This window comes from Echeneis naucrates, chromosome 3 (assembly GCF_900963305.1).
Source record: "Echeneis naucrates chromosome 3, fEcheNa1.1, whole genome shotgun sequence".
NCBI classification, from domain to species: domain Eukaryota; kingdom Metazoa; phylum Chordata; class Actinopteri; order Carangiformes; family Echeneidae; genus Echeneis; species Echeneis naucrates.
The window spans coordinates 12,375,949-12,400,189 of record NC_042513.1 but is presented as its reverse complement, the minus strand read 5'-3'; the positions used below and the strand labels follow the sequence as shown (position 1 = coordinate 12,400,189).

Genomic DNA, 24,241 nt, shown 5'->3' with positions numbered 1-24,241 from the left:
TCACCAGGGAAACGGACACATCGGTCATCTTTGATGACGTATGAAAAAAAAAAAACCCAGGAAATTCTTCAGAAACGCAAAGTCTAATCAGGTTAAGGTCTTCACGGCAAAAGGAGCGGATATTGTAAGTAGTTTTACTTTCACAACCCAAGTCTTCACTTTCGGTGCGATCGTGGCTGCGTTGCTGCTGAGGACGCGTGGTCCCTGCCCGCTTCTCTGGTCAGTATCTTACTTTTAATCTTTTTTCAAGCCAGTGTGACTCGAAGTTGCAGTTCCGCATCCAAGGGCATGACTGGCCCATGAAGTGACAACACTGGCTACCCTGTTTTATTAGTTGGATGTGTGACAAATCCTCACAGCTCCACTTCCGACACCCCCTCCGCCTGTTTTATAACCACAGGGTTAAAGTATAGTTAGTAGACGGGCTGCACAGCTGCAGAAATTCACTCACATCAGCACGTCTGTAATTCAAGGCTGAGGAAGCACAACCAAATTACTTAAAAGTCTGTAGACAGTGTTGGCTGGGATTTTTTTAAATCAAAAACTGGATGTAAAATTCCTCTGTCTTTATGTCAAATCAGTGATGGTATAAGCGGCGCTTAACATTATTTAGCCCCATCCGGGTCATTATTAATGCTTAATTAATTGTGTCATTGCGAATTTGTGCTGCATAATGCTGAAAAAAGCGTCATGAACGTACCTCTAAATGCATTTGTTAATAATCCTAAGCCATGTGGTCCTTGATGGTTGCTATTGGTGTTTTGTATAAAGGTCAGGCAAAATCCACATTTTGTCCATTTTCCCTCTACAGATGGCTTGCGCCGAAAGCAACAAGGGGAGCTTGGAGGAGGACAGCTATGAAGCACCTGTTGGCAGAGAGGTGTCTGGCTGTGCCTATACAATGTTGGAAAAGGAGCGCGAGTCTCTTCTCAGCCCATCAGATAGTCCTGGTACCTTCGCCAGCGGCAACTCCAGCGGTTTTCAGGCTGCTCTCCCTGTTCAGGGATATGATGTGGAGTTTGACCCTCCCCTCGAGAGAAAGTATGAGTGCCCCATCTGCCTCATGGCTCTGAGGAATGCTGTCCAAACACCCTGTGGTCATCGCTTCTGCAAGAACTGCATTGAGAAGTCAATTCGGTATGTTATTGGCCAACATTGAAAAATAAGCAAGGTTACTGTTGCACATTTGCTAACACCAGCTCTTTGGCACATTATTGGAGGCCTGTGATTGTTTTATCTGCAACAAAACAATGTGTCCAAATGTTCCTCTAGGCATTTGTTGGAGTGATACAGTATTTTCACTGCTGCAAGTATTCAAACATGCAGAATCTGATAACATTAATTCTCTGCCCAAATGATTTCTGTTTCTCCTCTTGCATAACAGTGATACTGGACAGAGATGCCCTGTGGACAATGTAATGCTGTCAGAAGAGCAGCTGTTTCCTGATAACTTTGCCAAACGGGAGATCCTGTCTCTGACTGTTCGCTGCCCAAACTCTGGCTGTGGTGAGAAAATGGAGTTGCGACATTTAGAGGTGAGAATTTCTAAAACCGCCAGCTGCCTTGAATAAAGCTCAATCAATGAGGATTGAGATTTTTCAAGATGAACTCAAACCATACAAAATGTGCACGATGCACGACGAAGAAATTAGGTATCTTTGGGCTTAATGTGCCCAACCTGCATTCCTGACTAATGATAACTCCAGGAGATGTAAAAACATTGTCCAACAAACATCTTATACTCGTCGCTGTGCACCATAGAGTAGCGAGGGAGTTCACAGGCTCTAACACTTTGTGTCCCCGTTCTTGCATGTAGAAAATAGTAAAGATGCCAAATGAAGAGCTTCTTCTTCCTCTGGTGTAGACAATGTGTTATACATGAGCATCCACTGTAGTACTGCAAGATAAAACTAATGCCATTGTTTTTCTTCCAGAATCATTTGGCACTGTGTCAGTTTGCCACCGTGTCTTGCCCACAGTGCCAACAAACTGTGAGAAAGAGCCACCTAGAGGAGCACACAACTGTTGAGTGCCAAAGGAGACCCATGTCATGTCCAGATTGTGTGGCATCCTTTGTTTTTGAGGAGCAAGAGGTACCATTGACTCTTTTTTTTTTTTTTTTTTTTTAAAGAATACCTAACTCAGCAGAGTCTCATTGCTGTATTGTGTACCATGAGGATTAGTCTCCTTACAGTCTGGCTCTGGCTTTTTTTCTCCTAAAGCTCCATGTGCAGCAGTGCCCCTTTGCCATAATGAAGTGCCAGTACTGTGAGATGGATCTCATCAGAGACCAGGTGAGCACCACAGTGTCTAATCAATCAAAATGTCTTCAGTGAAAAGCAGAAAATTGTAAACTGCATCAGCGAACATATGTTTACAGAAACTTCTCTTTTATTTAACAATGTGGAACCAGTTCACATCAGACAACCAGTCAGTGTGAGCACCCTCCACTTCTGCAAAACCAAGTGCAAAGAATAACTTCAAATTTTTTTTGACTGAACAATTGTTGTGGGCTACTTCATACATTTTTTTTCACAATTATACAGACTTGTGGAAATGCTTTTTGAAAATAGGATTTGAATGCACACATAAGAATGAAACTGAGCTGATGCTGTTTTTTGTTTCAGTTGGAATCTCACTGTGATACAGATTGCCCAAAAGCACCCATTGCCTGTAACTTCAGCATCTTTGGCTGTAAGGAGCGGGTAGGTGATCATATGTCACAAATACACCTTTTGAAAGATTTTGAAAGACAAATTCTCCTTGAGCAGACCAGATGTCAAAAACTACCCTGTCTCTGTAGATGCAGCGCCACAACCTGGCTCAGCACATGCAGGAGTTCACACAGATGCATATGCGATACATGGCTGAGTTCCTCCGTGGCCTCTGCATCAATGGCACCGCACCGAAATCCCTTTGGGCGCTCAGACCTTCCATGTCCTCTGAGGATCAAGGAGCTACAGCGATGGCATCAGCCTGTAGTGGGCCCAGAGGACCAGTAAGCTGTAGCAGCAACTGTGCTCCATCCCAGCCCAGTGAAGAGATGCAGAGGATCAGAGAGATGGATGGAAGACTAGTGAAACAGGATCACCAGCTACGTGAGCTCATCATTTGTAAAGAAACACAGGTATGGAAAATCTATATGTTATATGTTCATTTGTATGGCTTGTATGAATCAGCACAGTTCTGTTTATTTGTAGCAGCACATCCCTCTCCTAACCCTAGTTTAATAGATACATTGCAATAATTGTCCAAATACACACTCATCACTTCACATAAAGTTAGTTTATTGCTTTTAAAAGACAAAGGCAAACAAAAACATAACCAGTGTGGTGTCAATAACTGCTTTCTTTAATTAGCCTTTGGACATTTATGGAGAAGCATCCACAAGGAAAAAATAAGTAGGGGTGATCAAAAATAAACTTTCATTAGCTCAAATATGAGGTTTCTCCTGAAATCTTAGCTCCTTTTCATCTTCTCATGGCTCATTTTTGTTGGCAGCATGTTGTTTTGAGCTGTCTGCCTTTTTAAAAAGCCACCATCCTCATTTCCTTTCCCTTTCACAGGTGGGCCAACTTGCAGAGCTCAGGCGGAGGGTGTCAATCCTGGAGGACACGGTTAAGGAGCTGGAGGCCCAGCAGTGCCGTGGTATCTTCATCTGGCGCCTCAAAGGTTTCTCTGGCCACCTGCGGAACCAAGAAGCTGGCCATCCGGTGGTTGAGCACAGCCCTGGCTTCTACACAGGTTGTCCAGGCTACAAGCTGTGCCTGCGCCTGCACCTGCAGACCCCCAATGCCATGCGCTGTTCCAACTACATCTCCCTCTTTGTTCACACCATGCAAGGAGCTTTTGACGCACAGCTGACCTGGCCATTTCAAGGCACCATCCGGCTTGCCATCCTAGACCACGGTCCTGAGGGTTTGCATCACATGGAAGTGATGGAAACAAAGCCAGATCTTCAAGCTTTTCAGAAGCCCACTATCCCGCGCAACCCCAAAGGATTTGGCTATGTTACCTTTATGCACCTGCAACAGCTGTCCCAGAGATCTTTTGTTAAAGATGACACCCTGCTTATCCGCTGTGAAGTGACACCACGTTTTGACAATATGCCTCACCGTGACGGACCAACAGTCCAGCCCAGAGGGCCAGAGGCATCAGTTTAAAAGGACTAACGTCAAACTCATATTTAAGGTATCATCATTATGCTGAGAGCACAGTACAATACATCTACCATTGTTTCCATCCTGCTCAGCTCATTTTATTGGGTGGCATTACGAAGATGCAGATTAACATTGAGAGCCATTTTAAGTTTAGAAACAGCAAGTATGCTAGTATTTAAAAATCCTTTTCATTTAATGTTAAAATTTGTGCCGTCACCTCAGCAAAAAATAAAATAAAAAGAATTTTTAAAAACTGGACTTTTTTTGCTAACAAAGATCATTGTAAAGTTTTGAAATATCAATCATTAAACTCATGCTGTCACTAATCAACTTTTAATGCTTTGCCATTGTCAACGTTCTGTTCGTGGGATTCACTGACATTGACAATGTCTTTTAAACATTTTTTTTGTTCACTCATTTTCATCACCATAGTATATATTTTGATTGAATGGTTGAATATATTAGAGCTAACCACATTAGTCATGCTGTGTTTGACAGAATTTATGAAGCCTTCTGCACAAGCTCCTGCGTTAATGTGACCTATAGAGTACTCATAAATCCAGCACTCTGGTTCAGTCTCTTTACTTTAATTAATGTACTGCCTTTTAAGCCTTTAAAGTTGCCAAGCTTAGTTGATGGATTCCATTTTTTGCTTTTGCTTTTTGCCTTGCAATGTAGTGATTGACAATTGACAGTTTTACCTTTATTCTGAATGAAAAATGACTAGCATTTGACACAATGCTGATAGAAATGGGCATAAATTAAAGTTAAGCATGTTTTCCTCCACTAGTTCAGACTCTACATGGATATGTTATGATAAGGAAAAAAGGTTTTATTCCTCTATGTTTGTGTCATGTAAACAAATGTTACTCCATAAGTGGCTTAGGAATGTGGTAAATTATGTCCTATTAGAGAGGTGTCAAAAATATCCAGAGAATATCTGACAATAAAAGCTGAAGAAATATTCATAATGTGTTCTTAGAAACAACTGCCCCTAAAGAAAAGCAGTTAGACAGTGAAGACAAACATTTTATTAATTTAAACTAAACAGTAATCCAAATCAAGTTACCCCCCCAAGTAATGAAGCTCAGGATAATCTTACATATAGTGTCATAGTTCAGAATGTCCTGCTATGAGCTACTGTAATCACTTTTATTCATCTATATAAGGAAAGTTTTTGTTAGCTCCATATCCTGGATGGCCTGCTTCCCTGTCTTCCTGTTTAGCTTCTTTCTCTGGTTCACTGTGAGGTGCATCTTTGATGCTGCTGCTGGCCTTGTAGCCTGTTAGAGATGCTGAAATTGAATGCCATGTTAATATTAATGAATTTTTAGCTTAATTATATAGCTATTAGATATCAGTAAATCTGTCTTGTGTCTGATTTGTGACTCACTTGGAGCTCTTGGAGCGTCTTTCCCACACTGAAGAGTACTCTGAGCAAAGCACTCTGCCATCCAAGACAGCACCTCTCCACAATATCTGATCTAGAGATGGGTGAAAACTGGGAGTTCTGTGAACTGCATGAGATCCCTTAACAGTTTTGCTTTTTTTTTTTTTTTTTTTAAATGGAACAAACTTAAGGGAACTGCAACCAGACTGTGTGTGTTGAGGTAAACCTGTTCAGCTTTACCTGAGTCTCCATGGATACCAGCCGCTTCTCTTGGTCCTTAAAGCCACCAACAATCCTCAGCAAACTCTGAACCCTTGGTCACAAACACAAACCAGCTAAAACCATAGTATAAGCTGCAATAATCATTTCTCCCACCAGGGGGCAGCATCACTCAAAAATAAACTTGTGCTGGGCAGGTAGTGTATAATGGGTTTGTGTTGATTTTATCTTGCTATAATTGGAGTATATAGCAGTTTAACTACTGTAACAAAATTGCAAAATGACAGTTACTTTGAGGAGGTACTCTTGAGTCTCTCCTCGCTGCTTTCCCAATGTTGGCGTTCCAGTTTGGCCAGGTAGTTCTCTTTCTGCACCGTCTCCCATGTTATCAGTCTTTGGTCTAGCCCTACCGGCAGTTCCCTCTCTGGAAAACACACACACACACACACACACACACACACACACACACACACACACACACACACACACACACAAGGAAGCAATATGACAACCAATGAACCATCAGGCAACTTTCAAGGACAGAGATAAACACACAGTGTTTCATTTTGCCTAAGACGCCTTTCATCCTGAAGTTATGAAATAATCTAGCAGTTCTAATAGTCTTTACTGAAATAAAAATCCCTGCTCATTCTTACCAAGGCTCTCCTGTTTGGACTGAGGCTGTTTGACCACGCTGAGGAGGAGCTGAGAGAGATGGCTGATGATGATGAAGGGTGGAGCCAGTGCTGGGCGGCTGTGGTATTCCACGATCAGGTTATATCTCTGGAACTTCCAGAAGATGTCTGTGTTACCCTGCACTACCTGAAATGTGTAGCTGTAAATGGGTAAACCCCCCCCCCCCCCAAAAAAAAACAAAAACAAAAACAAAAAAAAAAAACAATATTACAATTTAAACAAGCTCAATTTATTTAAAAACACAGTTGGTTTTATGGATTCCCACCTGAACATGGCAATCAGCAGATTGAGCAGCAGAACATTAGTGACAAGAAGGAAGATAACCAGCAACAGAATGACCAGCCAGTTGGCATAGATATTGGGACATGGCGGCCGCAGGCCCCTGATAATCTCCTCAGAGTCATCGGTGCAGTTAATTTCAGGCATGCGAGCAGCTGTGCTCCGTTTATGAAAGAACAAGAAAATTTGATTAGCGTTCAGTTCAACATTCAGGCCAACAGAAAACCACATCTGAATTGCACAAGAGAGCAAAATGTGACATGAAAATAAACTGTCGCGCCGCGCTGTACCCATTTGAACATTTTATCATCTTTACACATGCAGAAAAATTCATATCCACTGTAGTTTTACCATCTATTTCCTCCAAGGGGATCTGGCCAAAAATGTGCAGGTAAGGGCGGTACAAGGCTCTGCGAAACACCCAGTCAATCCTGGGATCATTTGGATGGAGAAGGGCCTGGGTGGCAACACCATACGCAATGAGCCACACACTCAGGAAGAAGAGGAAGAAGAAAACATCCTTCATCTGTAAGGGAGACACAGACACGTTTGTATCTTTGACAGAGAGCATTTCCCCCTTTATAAAGTTGTCTGCTCACCATTCTCTCCACGATAATGATTTTGGGGCCGAGCTGCTTATGGATAGCAAATATGTGGATCAGGCGTAGAGTGAAAACCATGAAGTCTATGGCCAGCACAGTCCGTCCTGCCTCATAGGTGTGATTAACCATCCTGAGAAATCAAATTAAATAGACATGACTTTTCCGCCTCTATCCATTCATTACATCTGGTTCATTCATTAACTCACTTTAGGTTTATGTTTTGTTTTTACCTGCACGAAACCCCAACAACAAAGAGTAAGATCGCCACCATGTCGCACTTGTTCCAGTTGTCCTCAACATAGAGCTTGAACTTCTTCAAGATGTTCATCTCTTCATCCGTGAAAAAGCTCTGTCATAAGAGGTGGATGACAGTTTACTATAAACAGTAGTAGTAGTCCTCTTGGTCATTTTCAGTATGAAAAATGTGACCTGACATTTATTTCTGTTGTCAGACTTAACTTCATTTCTGATTCCAAAATGTTCTGCTTGCATGCTCTTTATGTGCTTCAGTAGCTTTCCTAACATATATGTATATTTGTATGTCAGAAAATAAACATCCACCTGAAACTTGATCTCTTATTTGGTATGTATGTTGGTACAATTTGTTGGCCGTTTTGTTTGTACACTGATCATTGTAATGTGCTTTCGTGAACACAAGATGACAGACACAAGTGTCCATGAATGAGGCCAGCAGGTTTAGGCTCAGCAAAAATAAATATATTGGCGAAGAAAACAGCCTCATATAAGGACGCAGAGTGTTAGGAAGTTAAACTGTATACAATGCTTTGATTTAGTCTGCATCCTTGAAAACGTTTGTATCATTTAAATATATATACATAACTACATACATATATATATAGTTTGCTTTTGGCTGAAACAATATCAACATTTATATATTTAAATCAACAACAAAACATATTCTATTAACTGGTACATTTTGAAAATATCCTTCTTAATAAATTTAAAATATAAGAAATTATGCTTTCTTTTTAATATAAAAATACATTCATAGCCTTATTGATTCTAGGAGCATAAAACCTTTTAATCTTTCTAAACCATCAGACATGTTTGACGGTTGAAAAAGGTTTTGTTTTGTTTTTTTTTTTATTCGAGGTCAGTAATATTTTCGCTTGTTAATATGTCAGGTCAAAAACTGCGGCCATATTCAGACACACTTGCAAAACCGAAAAGCAGTTAACAGACACACAGCCGTGCTGCTGTAGAAGCAGCTGCAGTGTCCCACTTTCTCACTGCTCTGAAAGTCTGCTGCACCTGAAATGTAGGGTTGAGTGTGCCTCGTGGCTCGATGGAGGCATCTGTAAGTGCACCGAGAGACAGTGCTCTGTCTTCTGGCTGAATAGCTGCTACAAACCATGCAAGGCCTACATGTTACGCTGCTTTGGCCAACTTGTGGGCCGAACTTGGCCATCCACAGTGGCAAGACTGTGAAAGCTGGTTTTACATATTGATTGGACATAAAGAGCGATCTGATCTTCTACTAAATCACAAGCATAGATGAAGCAATCTGCTTAAGACTAACAATCTTTTATATGCTTATACAACACCCCCATTAAATATAATGGGCAGCTTCCATGCTGTACAATATGCTACTAAATATGTACACAAACCATCTATTGCAGCATATTGGCTGTAAAAGCTGTGAGTGAGCTGTGAGAGTGAGATGTCTTGAAACAAGCCATCTATTAGATTTGAAAAGCTGGTAAACCAACAGTCTCTAATCTTGTTCTGACACTTATGATAAGAACAAGGCCTTGGCATCAGTAATATCTTCTTGTAGGGAGATGCACGCACCCTAGAGCGATCCCTTTGAAGGCACAGGAGCCCTGCTGGGCTTGGTAGCATGCCAGAGCTGCCTGTTGTTCTTTTTGTGGAAACATGTACCACGGGCTTGACAGAGCTCAGGAACTTTCACATTGAAAAAGTAAGCCGAGGGAACTGCGGTGAAACACTGTCTCACCTGGGCCTTTTGTGCCCAAGGGAGCAAGTCTGAATGAAATCAGTGAAATAAAGGGCTCATGCTTGTCTGACCTGGTCCAGTGGGAGGGAGTCAGACAGAGAGGTCGAAGACTCCTTAAAACCCCAGAGACAATGAGCTCACGTAGCAATTCACATCAGTTCCCACTCATAAAGTGCCTGACTTGGCAGGTATAAAGACACATTTAATAAAAACTGAGCATTTTCAAAATAGGTGTCAAAACAGAGACTAACAGATGCGGATGCCCCCCCCCCAAAAAAAAAAAAAAAAAATCAAATGATCATGATCTGAGACAGTATGTTTTAAAGCTATCCAGGCTGGCTGCTATGATGGTCACCTGTCTAATTTCCTCCAGCACCAAAGTGAAGACCCAGAAGTAGAGCATGATCTCTGGAGCTCCGGGGCCAACAGGCGGCGGCGGACGGAAGTCTAGTAGCAGGACATAAGTGAAGAGGCAGAGGAAGGCAAAGTACATGAGGACGTTTCCGAGGAACACAGTGACGGGGGCGCTCCAGAAGCGACGCCAGCGGCGTAGTAAGAAACGCCACCAGACAGAGGCACAGCTCTGGGCAGCTGGATCTCCAGGTGGAGAGTCCCTGGAAGAGAGTGAGAAGGACGCTCAGGTGCTTTGATGTTTGATGCTGGCTGGATGCACTCCAGGTTTTGTTTTATGCTGTCACAGATGTGTTTTTGTGTGAGATCATGTGGTACCTTTTAGCATTTGTTTGGTTGTTTCTTTTTTTATTTATTTATTTTGTTATTTTTAGCTTTTTTAACTCTGTGTGCATTTTCCTTGGCCAAAAGACAAGTGACATTCCCTCTTGGGGAAAAATAATGTTGAAAAAATTAATCAAAAGTGAATTAATGATGTGAATGGGATTTTAACTCTTAAGATGGATTTAAGATGAGATCATGTGCAGCTCGTGCAGCTATGCTGTGCAGATTTTAGATGTAGAAAAGATAGATAAGACTATTTTGATTCAAGATCAATTGAAATAGAACATGACAGTCAACTCACAAAGGGTCGTCATCGTCAGTTAACAGCAGAGCCTTTTCTGTGTCCAGACTGTCCAGCTCCACGAACTGTTGGTGGCCATTACGATTGTCAAGTTCCTCATCACTGAGAAACACACACACAAATGTGTTAGTGCATGCAACAAGACAACACATAAAACAGCTGCATGACAAAGGCAACTGTGGTGGACAGCATGAGACCGATCACCTGAACTTTATGAGGTTGGTCCAGATGAGCGGCGGACAGAAGAAAGACACCACTAGCTTGGAGATGGCTGTGTCTGTCGTCATGGCTCCCCACCAAATCTTTGTGAGGAGAGCCTGCAGTGGATGTTTCAGGGGAAAATCATCACAGTGTTTTACCACAGAAACAAATTAACTGAGCAGGTAAATGATATTAACCACAGGAGGGCACCACTGGCCTGCTAATAACTCTTTCTTACAGTCTCGTGACTGTATCCATGGAAGCGTCTTACAGGGGGTTTCCAATGGTTCTCAGGAAAAAAATCTAATTTTCCCTCCTCATAAAAGCATGTCACATGTATCAACCATTTCCTTCTCCACAAGTGTCTAGTGGCAGACTGCAAAGATGTCACTTCCAGGAATGGACCAAAAACACTTACATGTTCTTGAAACATTACACATTTACCAAAATATGGCGTCCCATTGAAATAGGCAGTATTATTCCAACTCTGTGCTTTAACTACAATACTACTTCAATGTCATGTGTTTTTCTACTACTTGAAGTACCATTTAACTCAGAATGATGCCTGTCTAATGACAAAACTGGGACATTTAGACAAAACTGTGAAGTGAATAGAGGCTATGGAACAGTAAACAATGTGAAGTTGAAATAGAAAGTAAAAAACACAAATCTCTAATGCTTCTTCTTCAAAAGCAGAATACTTTGAAGCTGAAAGAATCAGCTGAATTGGAATCAAAAGTGGAGCATATGGCTGTATCTCCATGTTACCTGAACTCCATCGTGGGCAAAGAAGGATTTGGCATCTGCCTCTGTTGCCAAGTTAAGGACGGTAGATTTGCTCCAGCAGTGTGTTCTCCTCACTAGCAAAGCGTAAGCTCTGTCTTCACTGTTTGAGTAACACTCCCCGAAGACATCTGCCACAGTACAACAGGTACACAGAGTTAAACGCCATTTTCTGCAGCCACATTCAGAAACACATTTTACTTTCTCCAGTAACCTCTTTCTATGTTTGACCTTTATCTCGCCTAAAAACACAACTAACCACTGTCATCAGATGGTATTTGGACTCACCGAGTGCAAAATGCTCATACTTGGCCTCCTTCATGCTTCTTGCAGACTCAGCCTCAGATTCCAGTCGTGCCATCTCTTTGAGGATCTTACAACCTGCCAGCGCTGCTGCCACAGCCTCAGGGCCCTGCAGGATTAAAAGAAAGCTGAATCCAAGAAATGGATTTGCAAGAGGGGAACTAAAGGGAGGCTTAAACTAGAAATCTAGTTTAACTTTTAGTGAGCTCTATCATTGGCATTTGTTTCTAAAGGTTCACTGTTTGAGTTGGCCATGTCAATTGCAGTGACAGCCACAGTGTGCAATTACTATGTGTTCAATATGAAGCTTTTACAGTCTCCGTGGTTCACCTGTCTGCGCCCAGGAGCCAGTTTTTCTAGGTGTTTTGTCCATTGTTTGGGATTTGATAGCAGGTTGTATTAACATGTTTTGAATTTTAGCAACTCCCTAGGACTCAAATACCAAACGCTGCCTTGGATGTGGCTAAAGTGGTGTCCTCTACTGAGATAGAAAAATTCCCCAATAACATTGAAGGACTCTTCAAATATTTTTTGCATTTTCTGGCCTATTCATTACACTTCAGAAGCCTCCAGAGGAAGAAGCAAAATCACTTTTTTAACCTTGTCAGTTCATGTGTGATTTTTTTTTTTTTTTTATAAAATCCAAAAACATATCATGAGGAGAATGATCAATCATTGAAGTGAACCAATGGAGACAGAGAGTTAAGGATTTAAGGATTTGTATGTCTTATAAATAAAGAGAAGTTGACAAAAAGCGAAAAAAAAAAAAAAACTAAACAAAAAAAAAACAAAACAAAAACAACAAATATATTCCATTCATTCCAAATATATAAATTTTTTGGTGGAAAAACAATATTAAATGAACTATTCATCATAGCAGCTATAATAGTCACTATGTATGCTAGACAGTGTAAGCTGATCTGCATCATAATTTCTGTAAGTGGATTTCAAAACCTACTGAAGGGAATTGAAAAGTGTACTAAATGTCTAAATCAATTTGCCAAGTTGTTGGCAAATGTTCGGTATGCATGTAGTCTTTGCATGATTTTTAATACATAGGATAGGATATTCAAAACAACTGATATAGTTAAAAAGGTTGATAAAACTTTCATATCTTTCTCTTGAATATGAAGATCCTTAGCATAAAGACAGGGACATGAAAACAGCTAGTCTTTGTCTTTCCAAAAGCTCTGTGTGACACAGAAACATTTCAGTTTTTGTACAGTTACGTCAAATATCTGTTTGCGCCATGTTACTCAGGCTGGGAGCTAAGATACATAGATTTTCTTTCTTGTCCATCAGACATGTGAGGACAGAAGACTGAAGGCAACCAATAGCCAAAGTACTCTTCACGAGGAAAGCCATTAGTGTATCCTTTGTAGAAAACCACTGTCATCATCTCTTATGGTATTATAGTGCATTCTGGTTTTTTTATTATATTGTCATATTCTATAATCAACAGCTAACAGCAACCTTGGATGGCCCTGTACTTTGGTGATTTTTTTTTTCAGAACTTTTGGCAGACCAATGTGACAAATAAACATATTTGTCACATTACATATCCACCATTTGAAGTGAGATTTAGTGGTCTGCCCCTCATACCTCTTTATTTAAAGATTTTTTTTCAATATTATGCTGCATACATTGTATATAAATTTACTGTTCATTTTGAGATAATTTGCTTCTATAATCCAGTTTGCAAGGATAATTGTGATGAGACCTCCAAAGTGAGAGACACTTCAAACAATCAAATTATGAATGCAGATATCCTAGCCAGAGCCTGAGTGGTAAAACGGGTTGCCGGGGTGGGGGTGTGGGGAATACACAAAATGAATGCAATTACCATAATTTCAGATAATATTTGAAATAAGAGGCAGGAAAGGAGCACATTGCAGTGACCGCTTATGAGATTACAGTAATTGGTTCCCTTGGATCGGAAAAGGGCAATGAAGAAATGAAAGGTGCCTTGAAAATGTATTGAAAACAAAGAGCAATTACCATCGGATGGTGTCATTGAAACTACTCGTAGTGCATCAATTACATGTCAGGATACATTTCTCTTTAACTTCCTCAGGACTTCAGTCACACCTGCACTACCTCACCACTGCTGTGCCGTCTTTGAAATATATTGCCCCAGCAAGCAATGTGACCTTCATTTGAATAATGTTCTTGGAGATAAGATAGCTTTTTAGTTCGCCTCAGCTCTTGGTAAATATGCTGTTTGCTGGGCTCTTTTATCTGGAGTAACATTTTCATATGGCAGGACTGAACCTGCACCTGCACCATGCTGACCCACATTACTCATCTTTACGCTGAAGCTGAATCGTCTCACTTAAGTTTGGCGAGTTTGGGTTGAGTGTCTTAGTTTTTGATTGCTTTTTTTGCCATTGTGAGAAAAAGTTCGTCTTTAATTGATTGAAGCTCTCGGCACTGAGTGAGTATGAGCTTGAATGAAACTGAGTAGAGACACTGACAAGACTGACCATAGCCCAAAAATAGTTAGCCATCTGCTGTCGATTCTGAAGGACGGCCCAGAGGAAGAGATCCCTCCAAGGATGTTCACAGCGCTCTTCTAACTCAGCCAGGTTCTTCTGGCTGTGGAATAGTCGACCCTTTGCTGGCTTCTCCTGGAGTGCACAGACAGTACACTGCGTGTCTTCAATTTACTCAGAATACAGAGCATGTAGCTATTAGATAAGTCATGAAATCTATAACAGTCATTGTAAAACCAAAAAACTTCTTCTGCCAAGGGGGTTATTTTTGCCTGGTAGTCTGTCTGTTTGTCTGACACATATAAAGTCTGGGAGAGAAGTGAAGGGGTTTCTATGAAAGACTCTCGACAGGCAGAAAGCCAGCAAAAAAAAAAAAAAAAAAAGTATGTCAAGTAAGAACATATAATGACATGTTTGCCTTTTTCTATAGCATGAAACAACAAAACAAGCAACACACACTGCAGAGAGTAGTAATTCATTTTCACATCCTGAGACTATATTTAGGTAAGACTTCTCAAGATGTGACTGCACCCCCCCACGGACAAGGAGGTGGGAGGGCGAACCTTTGCAGAGGATTACTTCAGAAAGAAATCTGAGTGTCTGCGTGCTGACATACAGGATGGAAAACTAGTTTTTCAAAAAGATCATATCCAATTTTTCTAATTCATGATGAGGTAGCTTGGGATTATACATAACACAAATGAAGACTTTTCCAAAGTGTAAAGCAATGTGAGGTCAGTGTTGGAGAGAAGCTGACTTGATGGGACAGAAGATCAACTTTCACTGGTGTGACAGGAGGTCGCGATTTAAGAGTTGCTTTTGTTGAGGAGGCAAGCTTACCCTTAAACCTGTACATCGCAGGCCTTTCAAAATAAAAATATATAATAAATAAATATATATAATAAAAATAAAAATAAAAAATACTTTTCTGCAGGGTTTAGAGGGCAAAATCAGTCTCTGCTCACAGTGCATTGACAAATGCAACCTAAGCCAAGGACACACAGACTTTAGAGTGTGACAATTAAAATGTTGAGAAAGCCTGAGAGATACCACACAAGGTGGAACCTATACCTTTTATTCAGTGCAGCGTATAAACTCTACTGAACCTTCTGTGACAAAATAAACTCACTGTGGACATCTTTTGGTAAAATCCTTTGCAGGAATCATGGAGAAAGTCTTTCAGCACTTTGGCGACCTCGTACAGGGTGAATCGGGGTTTCCCTTGCTCAGGCGGGTGGTGCCCAGGCAGGCCTGGCGTCCTGGCGGCTCCAAGCAGGAGCTGCTTCTCCTCATACTTTTTGAGAAGCAGGTTGTGCAGCAGGCTCTTCTCTGACACAGACCAGTACAGCTCCTGAAGGCGACCGTAAGTTAAGAACTCGCCCAGGTTTACACCGTTGTCCACAAAAAGGCGCACAAAGTCTGGCTTGTCATTGATCAGGGCGTCCATCATCACCTCTTCAAGGTCGCATGCCTGAAAAGATTATGAGTATTTGTTCCAATAACTCACAGCAGTGAAAATGCTAATGTAACTGCTGGCTTCTTATCTTCTACAGTGGTTTTCCACTCTTATTCTTGTACTATTTAATGAGCTATTTAATGATGACAAATGGGTTTACAAATAAAAGAACTGCTCGTGCAACGAAGCCACAGTTTTTTCAGCCATGCCTGTTGCATGCCTCTGGGTATGGCAGGGCTGAAATTTTGTTTTGAGACATTTATTTACTTTACAATGTTAAACACGTTGCATGGAGGATAAATGTGGCAAACCCCTTCTTAAATTACGCTGTATCAATCGTACCTTCCACTCCACGTCTCCATTAAAGATATCACTCTTGGCAATGTCCACCCGGTTCCAGGCCACAGCCAGCTTGAGTTCATCCAGAAAGTCTTGAGCCTCCTGACTTTGGCTCTTACAAGCTGATACACGGAACATACAACACATAGCAAATAAAAGATGCAAAGATGGTAAGAATGAGGAGTTCAAAATCTCAAGGTTCTATCTCCACACAGCCGCACAATAACACAACCTATAACTGTGCAGCCTTTGACTTTGCTATATATCACAGCTCTCACGAATACTTTACCCTTGACTAGAGCTTTGAGAATGACTGTGTCCAGCTCAGAGCTGTCCTGTTCAGGGTCATGGACGGTGAGGAGATGACAATTATCAAGTATCTTCTGAATCTGATTGGCAGGATGACAGTCAGTTAGTTACTAAAAAGCAGTTTATAAACATTAATGGATATTTACAATCTCTTCTCTGTGTACATCGGCTTGAAAATATATCTTATCTTATTGTATCTCTCCCTCCTCCTTCATATCCTTAATTAGGTCATCACATACAAATTTTGAAGATAAGAATGACAATCCTACATTAGCTTCACTCTCAATCTTTCCCACTGTGCCCCATTTTCCTGTGACTCTTCAAAATGTGTGCATATCTGTGTATGTGCCGACATCCATGCTTTGCACATCACTCTCACCAGCTTGACCCAGTTACTGATGTCTGTGCTATGGTGGGCATTTGGAAAGGTGTCCAGCAGCAGCTCATGAACACTGTCCGTATCCCAGCATCCCCTATTCATCAGCGTGACGAGGATGTCAGCCACACCTCCCGAGCCTGCCAGTATAAGCCATGGTGTTGAATTGCCGATACCTTTATACATCCTCTGTGGGAAAGGACAGTTTTCAGACCAACATCATTTTTTGCTCAAAAACTTTGGATCGACAAAGAGTTATATCGATCAGTGTAAACTGCCTCTAATCTCCTCAATTATAGTTCTATTTATGCATATAAACAGCCAGGCTTTTCCGTCAAAGGGATTGGTTTCTGGGTTAATAGAAGTCATTCATCTCACAGCGCGGCTCTGGACTGTTACTTTGAGCACCGATCTACACCAGCGGTCCAGAGCCAATGCTCAAAATCAGATTACCTGGCAAAACAGATGAGGATTTAAAAAGGCATCTTTGCAGTTGTGCCATGAGTGTTCTTGATTAGGTCTATTAGTTTTATTAATTAATGAATTCATAGTCAACAGCTTATATGTCAGGGCCGTGGAGCCATTCCCAGCGAATGTTCCAGGCTAGGACGTGGTACACCCAGTCCATCGCAGGCCCACCAAAAAACAGTGTCAAGAAAAACAACCATTCACATTCACCAATTAACCTCAACGTGCATGTGTTTGAACTGTGGGAGGAAGCCGTAGTACCCAGAGGGAACCCACAGCGGCAAAGAAAGAGCATGCAAACTCCATGCAGAAAGGCTCCAGGCCTGGGAATCAATCTCAGAACCTTCTTGTTTGTGAGGCCACAGCATTCATTCATTCATCTTCTACCACTTATCTGTTTTCAGGTCACAAGGGGTGCTGGAGCCAATCCCTGCTCACGTCAGACGAGGGCGGGGTCACTCTGGACGGGTGACCAGTCCATCACAGGGCCAACACACAGAGACAGACAGAGACCAACAACCGCTCACACTCACACCTGTCTCTGTGTGTTGGCCCTGTGATGGACTGGTGACCTGTCCAGGGTGTACCCCGCCCTCACCCGTCGTGAGCTGGGATTGGCACCAGCACCCCTTGTGACCTGGTTTTTGGAAGGTGGGAGAAAACCGGAGTACCCAGTGGAAACCCACGCAGGCAAGGGGAGAACATGCAAAATCTACATAGAGAGGCCCCACGAACCGAAACCACAACCTTCTCTTTGTGGGGCAACAGTGTTAATCACTATGTCACCATACTGCCTAGCAACAGCATAAAACATGAAATAAACTTTACCTTCAGGACTTTGGGTTCCCCATGGACCAAGAGACACAGAACAGGGATCTCAAAACTGCCTGCGCCTAAAAGAACAAAAAGAAAACATCCATAAAAAAAAAAAAAAAAAAAAAAAATCAAAGTAATTTCCATCCCAGAGTCTCGATGGTTATTACCACCCTGATATTGGCAGACAATATTGACTGGAAGGGCCTCAGCTCCTCCTGTCACCTGTAAAACACCCACTGTCTGGATTTGTGTACACAAAGTGAAAAATCTGTTTTTGCTGATTTTCCCCTATCTCCCTGTTGTGAGCAGTTAAACATAACCATGAGGTAATATGATTGGTGAATATCAACAGCCTTGGAGAACTGAAACTGTTCTGAAAAAGGTGGAACAGTGGTGCCGCTGTTGTGCTGGGTCCCTCCGATGCTCCAAATATATGTACTTATTAATTGTAATTGATTAATTGGCGTAATTGGTGACCCGCACAGATAAGTTGTATATATAATGGATGGCATGAAAATGGTTGGAAAAAGTTTTTCTTCTAATTTCTGTGTACGTTTTCACAACACATGCGCTAAGAACCACCTAGGAGGTCTCTGCCGCCAGGCTGGAAACCTATATCTTATTTATTTATATAAGAGTGACATCTGTTTAGACTCCTCCACTGGCTGTCATTTGTTGTTGGCGATATAAGACACAAAGAAGCAGAACAGTGCCCCTATACAGACAGAGAAGGAGACTGACTGCTACCTACCACCCATAGATGTAAACAGGGCACCAAGGTACTTAATATATTTGTGTTAACATTATTTGTAGAGAAAATTTTAGAAAGCTTTTGATTGTTCCTGATTTTTGTGGTTTAAAACCAAAAACCAAATACTCGATGGACAAGAGTGTAGAAACATCATAAGTGGTGAGCTCAGGCTTTAGAATATATATGGTTTTACTCCCTGAGGGCTGTGAGGAGTTCTTAGCAGAGTTTCAGTTGCTGTCATACAAAAAAAAAAAAGAGAGAGAACTGAGTAAAATGTGCACTTGTATGCATTTTTCGAGGCGCATGATATACACAATAATACATATGAAGAAGTCATAAAATATGAACCACTGGCTTTTTTTAAGCTATCAGTATATGAAGCAGCTACCTGTACTATGTGAAATAAAGAACACATTTTAAATAATATATAAAGTACATGGTATATTATTTAATAGCTTGAAAGGCACCATTTGTCTGAAGGTGTACTAACTTTAAATATTTAAATACATTTTACAGTTTGAATTTCTGCAAATTTTCTTTGCGTAAGGGTAAATGCCAGACTTTAACATTTAATTAAGTCCCTCCAAATCCTGGCTTCATCATTGGTACATTGCCTTATGAATTTACAGCTGTGACCTAAAGGGCTTTACCTCCATAACCAGTGCGCTGAAGAGAGATGTGTTTGAGCAGCTTCACCCTCATTTCACTGGTGGCCCCTGGTTTGTTGGGATCCTCCTCCACCAGCACAAAGTGAGAGTGGTGGCTGTCCAGGGAATAGACTGATCCATGAGGCAAGTCCTGTGGTTTGTATGCGGCAGGCTCGTCCACCTTCAGAAGACGAATACAGGTGTGCAGAAAGATAGACAACATCATGAGCACGCTGACGTGTAAATATTTGCTCCGAGATTAATTAACGCTGTCAGCTGTGTGTGTTTGTGTGCCCTGGAACCTTGGCAGTAAGGAGAGCTTCTCGGTTGTGAATCATGTTCCAGGGTGCAATGCCAATGGCCACGACTCGAACTTTAGAGGAGGTGCTGGCCAAGGAGTGATCTCTTACTGCCTGGCCCAAGTGCTTGGTGATGCCAAAGCGAAGGCCATTAGTCAAAATCCAAGCCCCTGGAGAACAGAAAAGCAATAAACTACAGCGTGTGAGGATGTGTGTGTGTTTGTGTGTGTGTGTGTGTGCGTGTGCGCATGTGTAAGTCTGGAATATGGACAAAAAAACTATCTTTACTATGTGTCTGTATCAAACTAGAGTTGCGTTCTGGATTTCACAAAGGCTACTGATCCATTGATGATAATAATTAGACTATCGTCTTTCATGGCTGTGGTGCATTCATTGTGAGTCTTCCATACATGAAAATTCATGAAAGTATTTTACCAATCATGCAATTAAAAATCACATTAAATATACCCAATTAATAATGCATGACTCTTATTTTAGACCTAAATAAAACACTGGCTTTCATCTCTCTGTGATGTTTCTTGCAGTCCTGCTATCAGTCAACAGAGGGTAACAGAGACTCTCTGAGCCAAAGCCAGTTAGAACCCCTTTGATTCAAACCTGTGCTCTGTGCAGCCTTCACAAGTCCTTTTCTCAGAGTGTCTCTGAGCCAGGGCTTCATCTGAGCCAGTTCGTCTCCCCCCACCAATGCCACCACCAGGTGTGGAGGAGCCAGACCCCAATCCTCTGTCAGCATCTGGTAGATCAGCACCGGGTCTGTGCTGCTGCACACCCTCACAAACTGGATATAAAGACAAGTGGATATGTCAGCATCTTGCTCGAAAACATTTATTCCCCCATTTCTTCTTGTTCTGTTATATAAACCTCAGCATTTGTTATGTGTTGTGGTTTCACCTTTCCTCTTGTTTTCGTGGAGCCAATAAAGTCTATGTCACCAACTCGTCCGGCTGCCCAGTGACTCTTTTCCCTCTTCATCCTGCCGGCCAGGCCTCTGGCCACATTCTCCAGTGCCTCGTCCACTGAGGAGCAGCAGGAGCAGCCCAGCAGGACACTGACAGAAACACATTAAATTAATGTGTCCATTAGTCTTTGCTACCAAAAACAATCTTCTGCCTTCCTACTCTCCATTGGAAAAAATTGAGTTTTAAAACTCACCTTTCTGCTTTCTGGTCCCTACTGAATGCAGGTTAACCAAGGTACACTGACAAATTGCACTTTCGTTTGTCGAGAAGGTAATTGTGTTGCTTTGTTTGGATGTTATTTCTAATACTAATTAAATACATTTCAATAGCATTAGCGGTATACGACAGATTTATGCCACCATATATGTGCTTTTGACAATCCCTGTAGATCAAAAGAGGCCAATAGTGGCTCTATGGAAATGTCTGTTTAGCATATAATTGGGCATAACTCATTAATCTCTCTACTCTAACCCTCACATTCACTCTTAGCTGGAAAAAGCCCTAGTATTTCCCAAAAGGGTCAGGATGCATATTAGGTTGAGGCAGATGCAGACAGGATGGGGGTATAAATAATCTACACACAAAATCCATCAGTAAAGTAGCTCATTTGGACAATTTCACCTTGTTGGAGGTTCTCTAAGTGAACTATGATTTAGCTGTTTTCTCTTTAATTTTCTGTATCAAAAATGTAGCACGTTGCTTTTCTCAGAGTTTTAACATTGGACTCAAGCGTTCATTTCTCCAGCTAGGAAATAATGACCAGCTCCCATGAATAATTTAAATCTAAAAAATGCACTTGGAATTAGTTAAGGAGTATTAGCCCTGTACAAATGTTTGCGTCCTGTGGCACCTCTTCCACTTATACTCTGCTAATTACTTGGCTGATCTGGATGTTTGCGATAATCTATTTCAGACGATGTTATGGTGATTTCTTCATCCGGAATAGAACAGCATTGTAAGTGGGCATGGATGAAAGCTTCTACCAGTGTACTGTTCATGTCACTTCAAGTGGAGGGAATAGGCTTAGAGCTGACTTCTCTACGCAGACACACACTCACCTGTGATCTTCTGACCACTCCAGTGCATCCCCACATCGCAGGCATCGTGTCTGAGGTTGCAGTGTTGCCTGCAAACAAATGAACGTGCGGATATTATGCCCATTTCGCTCTAGATGTACTATGACACAGATGGAAAGCTTGTTAGAAGTAGTTGTGGTCAATGCAAAGATGGCAGAATTTTCATCCTCGCTTCATATGCAAAGAGCTTCCTGTCTGATGTTTGAACTTGAAATACACAAATTGCTGTCACTCACATACAGTACATGAAATCAAGAAAACTGGGCCACAGCACTGAGCCTCGGAAAATCAAACGCTTCTGATACAAGTCTCCACAATGTGGCTGTTGGAATTTTGTCTTGTATGGGTGTGTAGTCATTGTTTTACACTGAAAACAGCCATTGTCTTTTATCTCTGGATGATTCTTTTCAGAGGAATATACTACATTGAATTCACAAAGTAAACTCATTCATTATTGAAAAGATTATCCGTTTGCCTGAGTAAACACAGACTTTAATTAGCCAGTTTGATTTGCATGGGCATTTGGGCTGCTGGTGAAAGATGATTAAAAACAAAAATGAAACACAAGTGCCCCAATCGTTGATACAAAACAGTGGTTACCCCGCACAGCTTGAAGTAAAAGAAGCAATTTAATAAAATTGTGGTGCCATGGTTGACACCATTCAGAGTTTAGCCACCTGTATGAATTTAAGTGAGCAGCTTGTGGGATCTTTATTTGACTACAGGTCTGGGTCTGGGAGGGAAAAGGCTAAAGGACATGCAAAAACAACAATTTGCATGCAAAGGTAGAGGAGAGGAGGGCCAGCTTTGTGTGTGTGTGTGTGTGTTTCACAGAAATTAATACCTTCACGCAAAAACACACTTTCCTTCCTTCCTTGAATTAATTTAACTTACACTTTACCTGACTCCAGTTTACACTTCTGTCTTGCTTCAACTCCAGTATAAGGAACCTCTCTTTTCTCAGGGTGAATCTGGCCTGTCTGAGTCTATTTGTATCTTTGCAGAAAACCAACACACGACTATAGAATCTGGTTAAGTGTGAAATTGGAGGGACCAAAATCCAGCGTAGACACATATACAAAACCATTCTTCTTCAGGAAGAGAAATGTTAAGGTAAATACAACTCCTGATGTTTCTGCAGCAGAAAGAATGCTCTGTTTTACATCACAGCTAAGCAATGTTACCTTTATTTAACATTGACTAAGAGAAATGCTTGTACATTTTTACCTCTAAAATGTACAGCTGAGAAAAGGCTCAAACTCCTAACTTCTACTCCATATTCATGTAAAATGTGGAATCAAAGCCTTAGGATTTAAAATCTAATTTTACTCTGTATAGCACATACATCCCAGATTGAATATCTCATATTGCGCTGCTGCACCTGACATAACAATTTAAAGGGTGAGTGGAGGAAGCGCACACATACTATGTCTAAAAGCACCTTTCATCACAGATATTTATTTTAGGAAGAAACCTTCTTCCTCATAAACCTGCTTAAACTTAATGAAAGGAAAAATGACAGTTCACTGTACATACTCACCAGAGGTGTGTCTCGTATCTGCTGCATGTCTGAAATGAAATGCCCCTCGACGACTCCTGCCAAACCACACCTGTAAGAGCTGGGGGTGGGGGTGTTTCCCTTCCTCAGGTCAGCCACCTGGGTATCAGGAAGTGGGACAAAGGCAGGGTTCTCCCTCCAGGCCAATCCTGTCACAGCTTCACATCCTTACTTTGCATGTTGGTCAAGTGCTGATTTCATCAGGACCAAAACATAGCTGCTGCGCCAAGATACAATTTGACTTTACTTTACTGTTCAAGTCAACTTACATTCCACGGTGCACTACCAATCAATTAAACCAAATTAAAAATGTTAATTGCTCATCAGCAGAATGGAAAATTGATTAGCACAAAAACATTTCTGATTGCCATTTTTCCCACTAGTTTCTGCACTGCACCACTCAAACCCCTTTGGCATACTTAATGTGAGTCAAATGGAGACAGTCTGTACACCATGATAACATATCCTTCCTTTCTGCACTAAGCCAGTATTGTAGGCCCACATGAAGGTTTGGGTCATGTCAGAGGTGGACCGAACGCTTGTAGGTCACCAGACAAATCTAGTGGCAGAAAGTAAATGGCCCCTCTGCTTCCTTACCATCACTAACAACCATGGCTGAAGACCTATAACCCCCAAAGGCCAGCAAATCAGACTGAACTTTAATTGCTATCATAGTGAGAGTGAGAATGAGTCCAAAAAAGTGTTCTTGTGGATATTATTATACAATTCACATGAAGTTAACTCAGCTGAAAACAAATACAAAAATGAGGCCCTTTTTAGAGCTCCAAACTCTGCTCAGCTCTTCTTCCACTGGGGACAAAAGAAAAAAAAACCCAACTATTAAAGCAATTCATTTTTAATTACTATAGTTTTGACCTATATGTAACTGCAGCTAAATCCCATCTCCTGACTTGTGCTACTTTATATTTAGACCAGACAGTTACTTTCAGTCTCATGTTGGCAGGAAGACTTGAGGTGGCAGAAAGGCCTGTAGTGGCCACTCATCACCGTCCCTCTGAGGGCGAGC

At 41.5% G+C, this 24,241-nt stretch overlaps 2 protein-coding genes across 2 annotated transcripts; one reads left to right on the top strand and one right to left on the bottom strand.

Annotated features, from left to right (window-relative positions):
* Nucleotides 1-65: 65 nt before the first annotated feature.
* Nucleotides 66-5,485, top strand: traf6 (TNF receptor-associated factor 6). Its single transcript, XM_029497708.1, has 8 exons — nt 66-219; nt 812-1,137; nt 1,385-1,535; nt 1,935-2,093; nt 2,223-2,294; nt 2,628-2,705; nt 2,804-3,127; nt 3,567-5,485. The coding sequence occupies exons 2-8, from the start codon at nt 812-814 to the stop codon at nt 4,161-4,163; spliced, it is 1,707 nt and encodes a 568-aa protein (XP_029353568.1). The 5' UTR covers nt 66-219; the 3' UTR covers nt 4,164-5,485.
* Nucleotides 3,273-24,170, bottom strand: trpm5 (transient receptor potential cation channel, subfamily M, member 5). The gene is made up of 27 exons (XM_029498507.1): nt 24,159-24,170; nt 23,197-23,313; nt 21,639-21,706; nt 20,513-20,669; nt 20,219-20,399; nt 19,604-19,770; nt 19,305-19,482; nt 17,916-17,980; nt 16,623-16,808; nt 16,224-16,323; nt 15,938-16,056; nt 15,269-15,610; nt 14,131-14,274; nt 11,633-11,756; nt 11,330-11,475; nt 10,565-10,677; nt 10,361-10,462; nt 9,680-9,938; nt 7,577-7,695; nt 7,344-7,476; nt 7,096-7,270; nt 6,731-6,899; nt 6,426-6,604; nt 6,061-6,193; nt 5,791-5,863; nt 5,554-5,644; nt 3,273-5,455 (listed from the first exon to the last, which is right to left on the bottom strand). Exons 1-27 carry the CDS (start codon nt 24,168-24,170, stop codon nt 5,313-5,315), a joined length of 3,795 nt encoding a protein of 1,264 aa, XP_029354367.1. The 3' UTR covers nt 3,273-5,312.
* Between the last annotated feature and the right edge of the window lie 71 nt (nt 24,171-24,241).

What these genes read in the sequence shown, in the direction of transcription:
- trpm5 (XM_029498507.1), bottom strand. An exon ending in GAGTGGTCAGAAGATCACAG is followed by an intron (nt 20,670 to 21,638) that starts GTGAGTGTGTGT and finishes TGTTTCTGTCAG; the next exon opens with TGTCCTGCTGGGCTGCTCCT. An exon ending in TCTCAAAGCTCTAGTCAAGG is followed by an intron (nt 16,057 to 16,223) that starts GTAAAGTATTCG and finishes TCCGTGTATCAG; the next exon opens with CTTGTAAGAGCCAAAGTCAG.
- traf6 (XM_029497708.1), top strand. Translation starts at nt 812, where the DNA reads ATGGCTTGCGCCGAAAGCAACAAGGGGAGCTTGGAGGAGGACAGCTAT. An exon ending in TGCATTGAGAAGTCAATTCG is followed by an intron (nt 1,138 to 1,384) that starts GTATGTTATTGG and finishes CTTGCATAACAG; the next exon opens with TGATACTGGACAGAGATGCC. An exon ending in TGGAGTTGCGACATTTAGAG is followed by an intron (nt 1,536 to 1,934) that starts GTGAGAATTTCT and finishes TTTTTCTTCCAG; the next exon opens with AATCATTTGGCACTGTGTCA.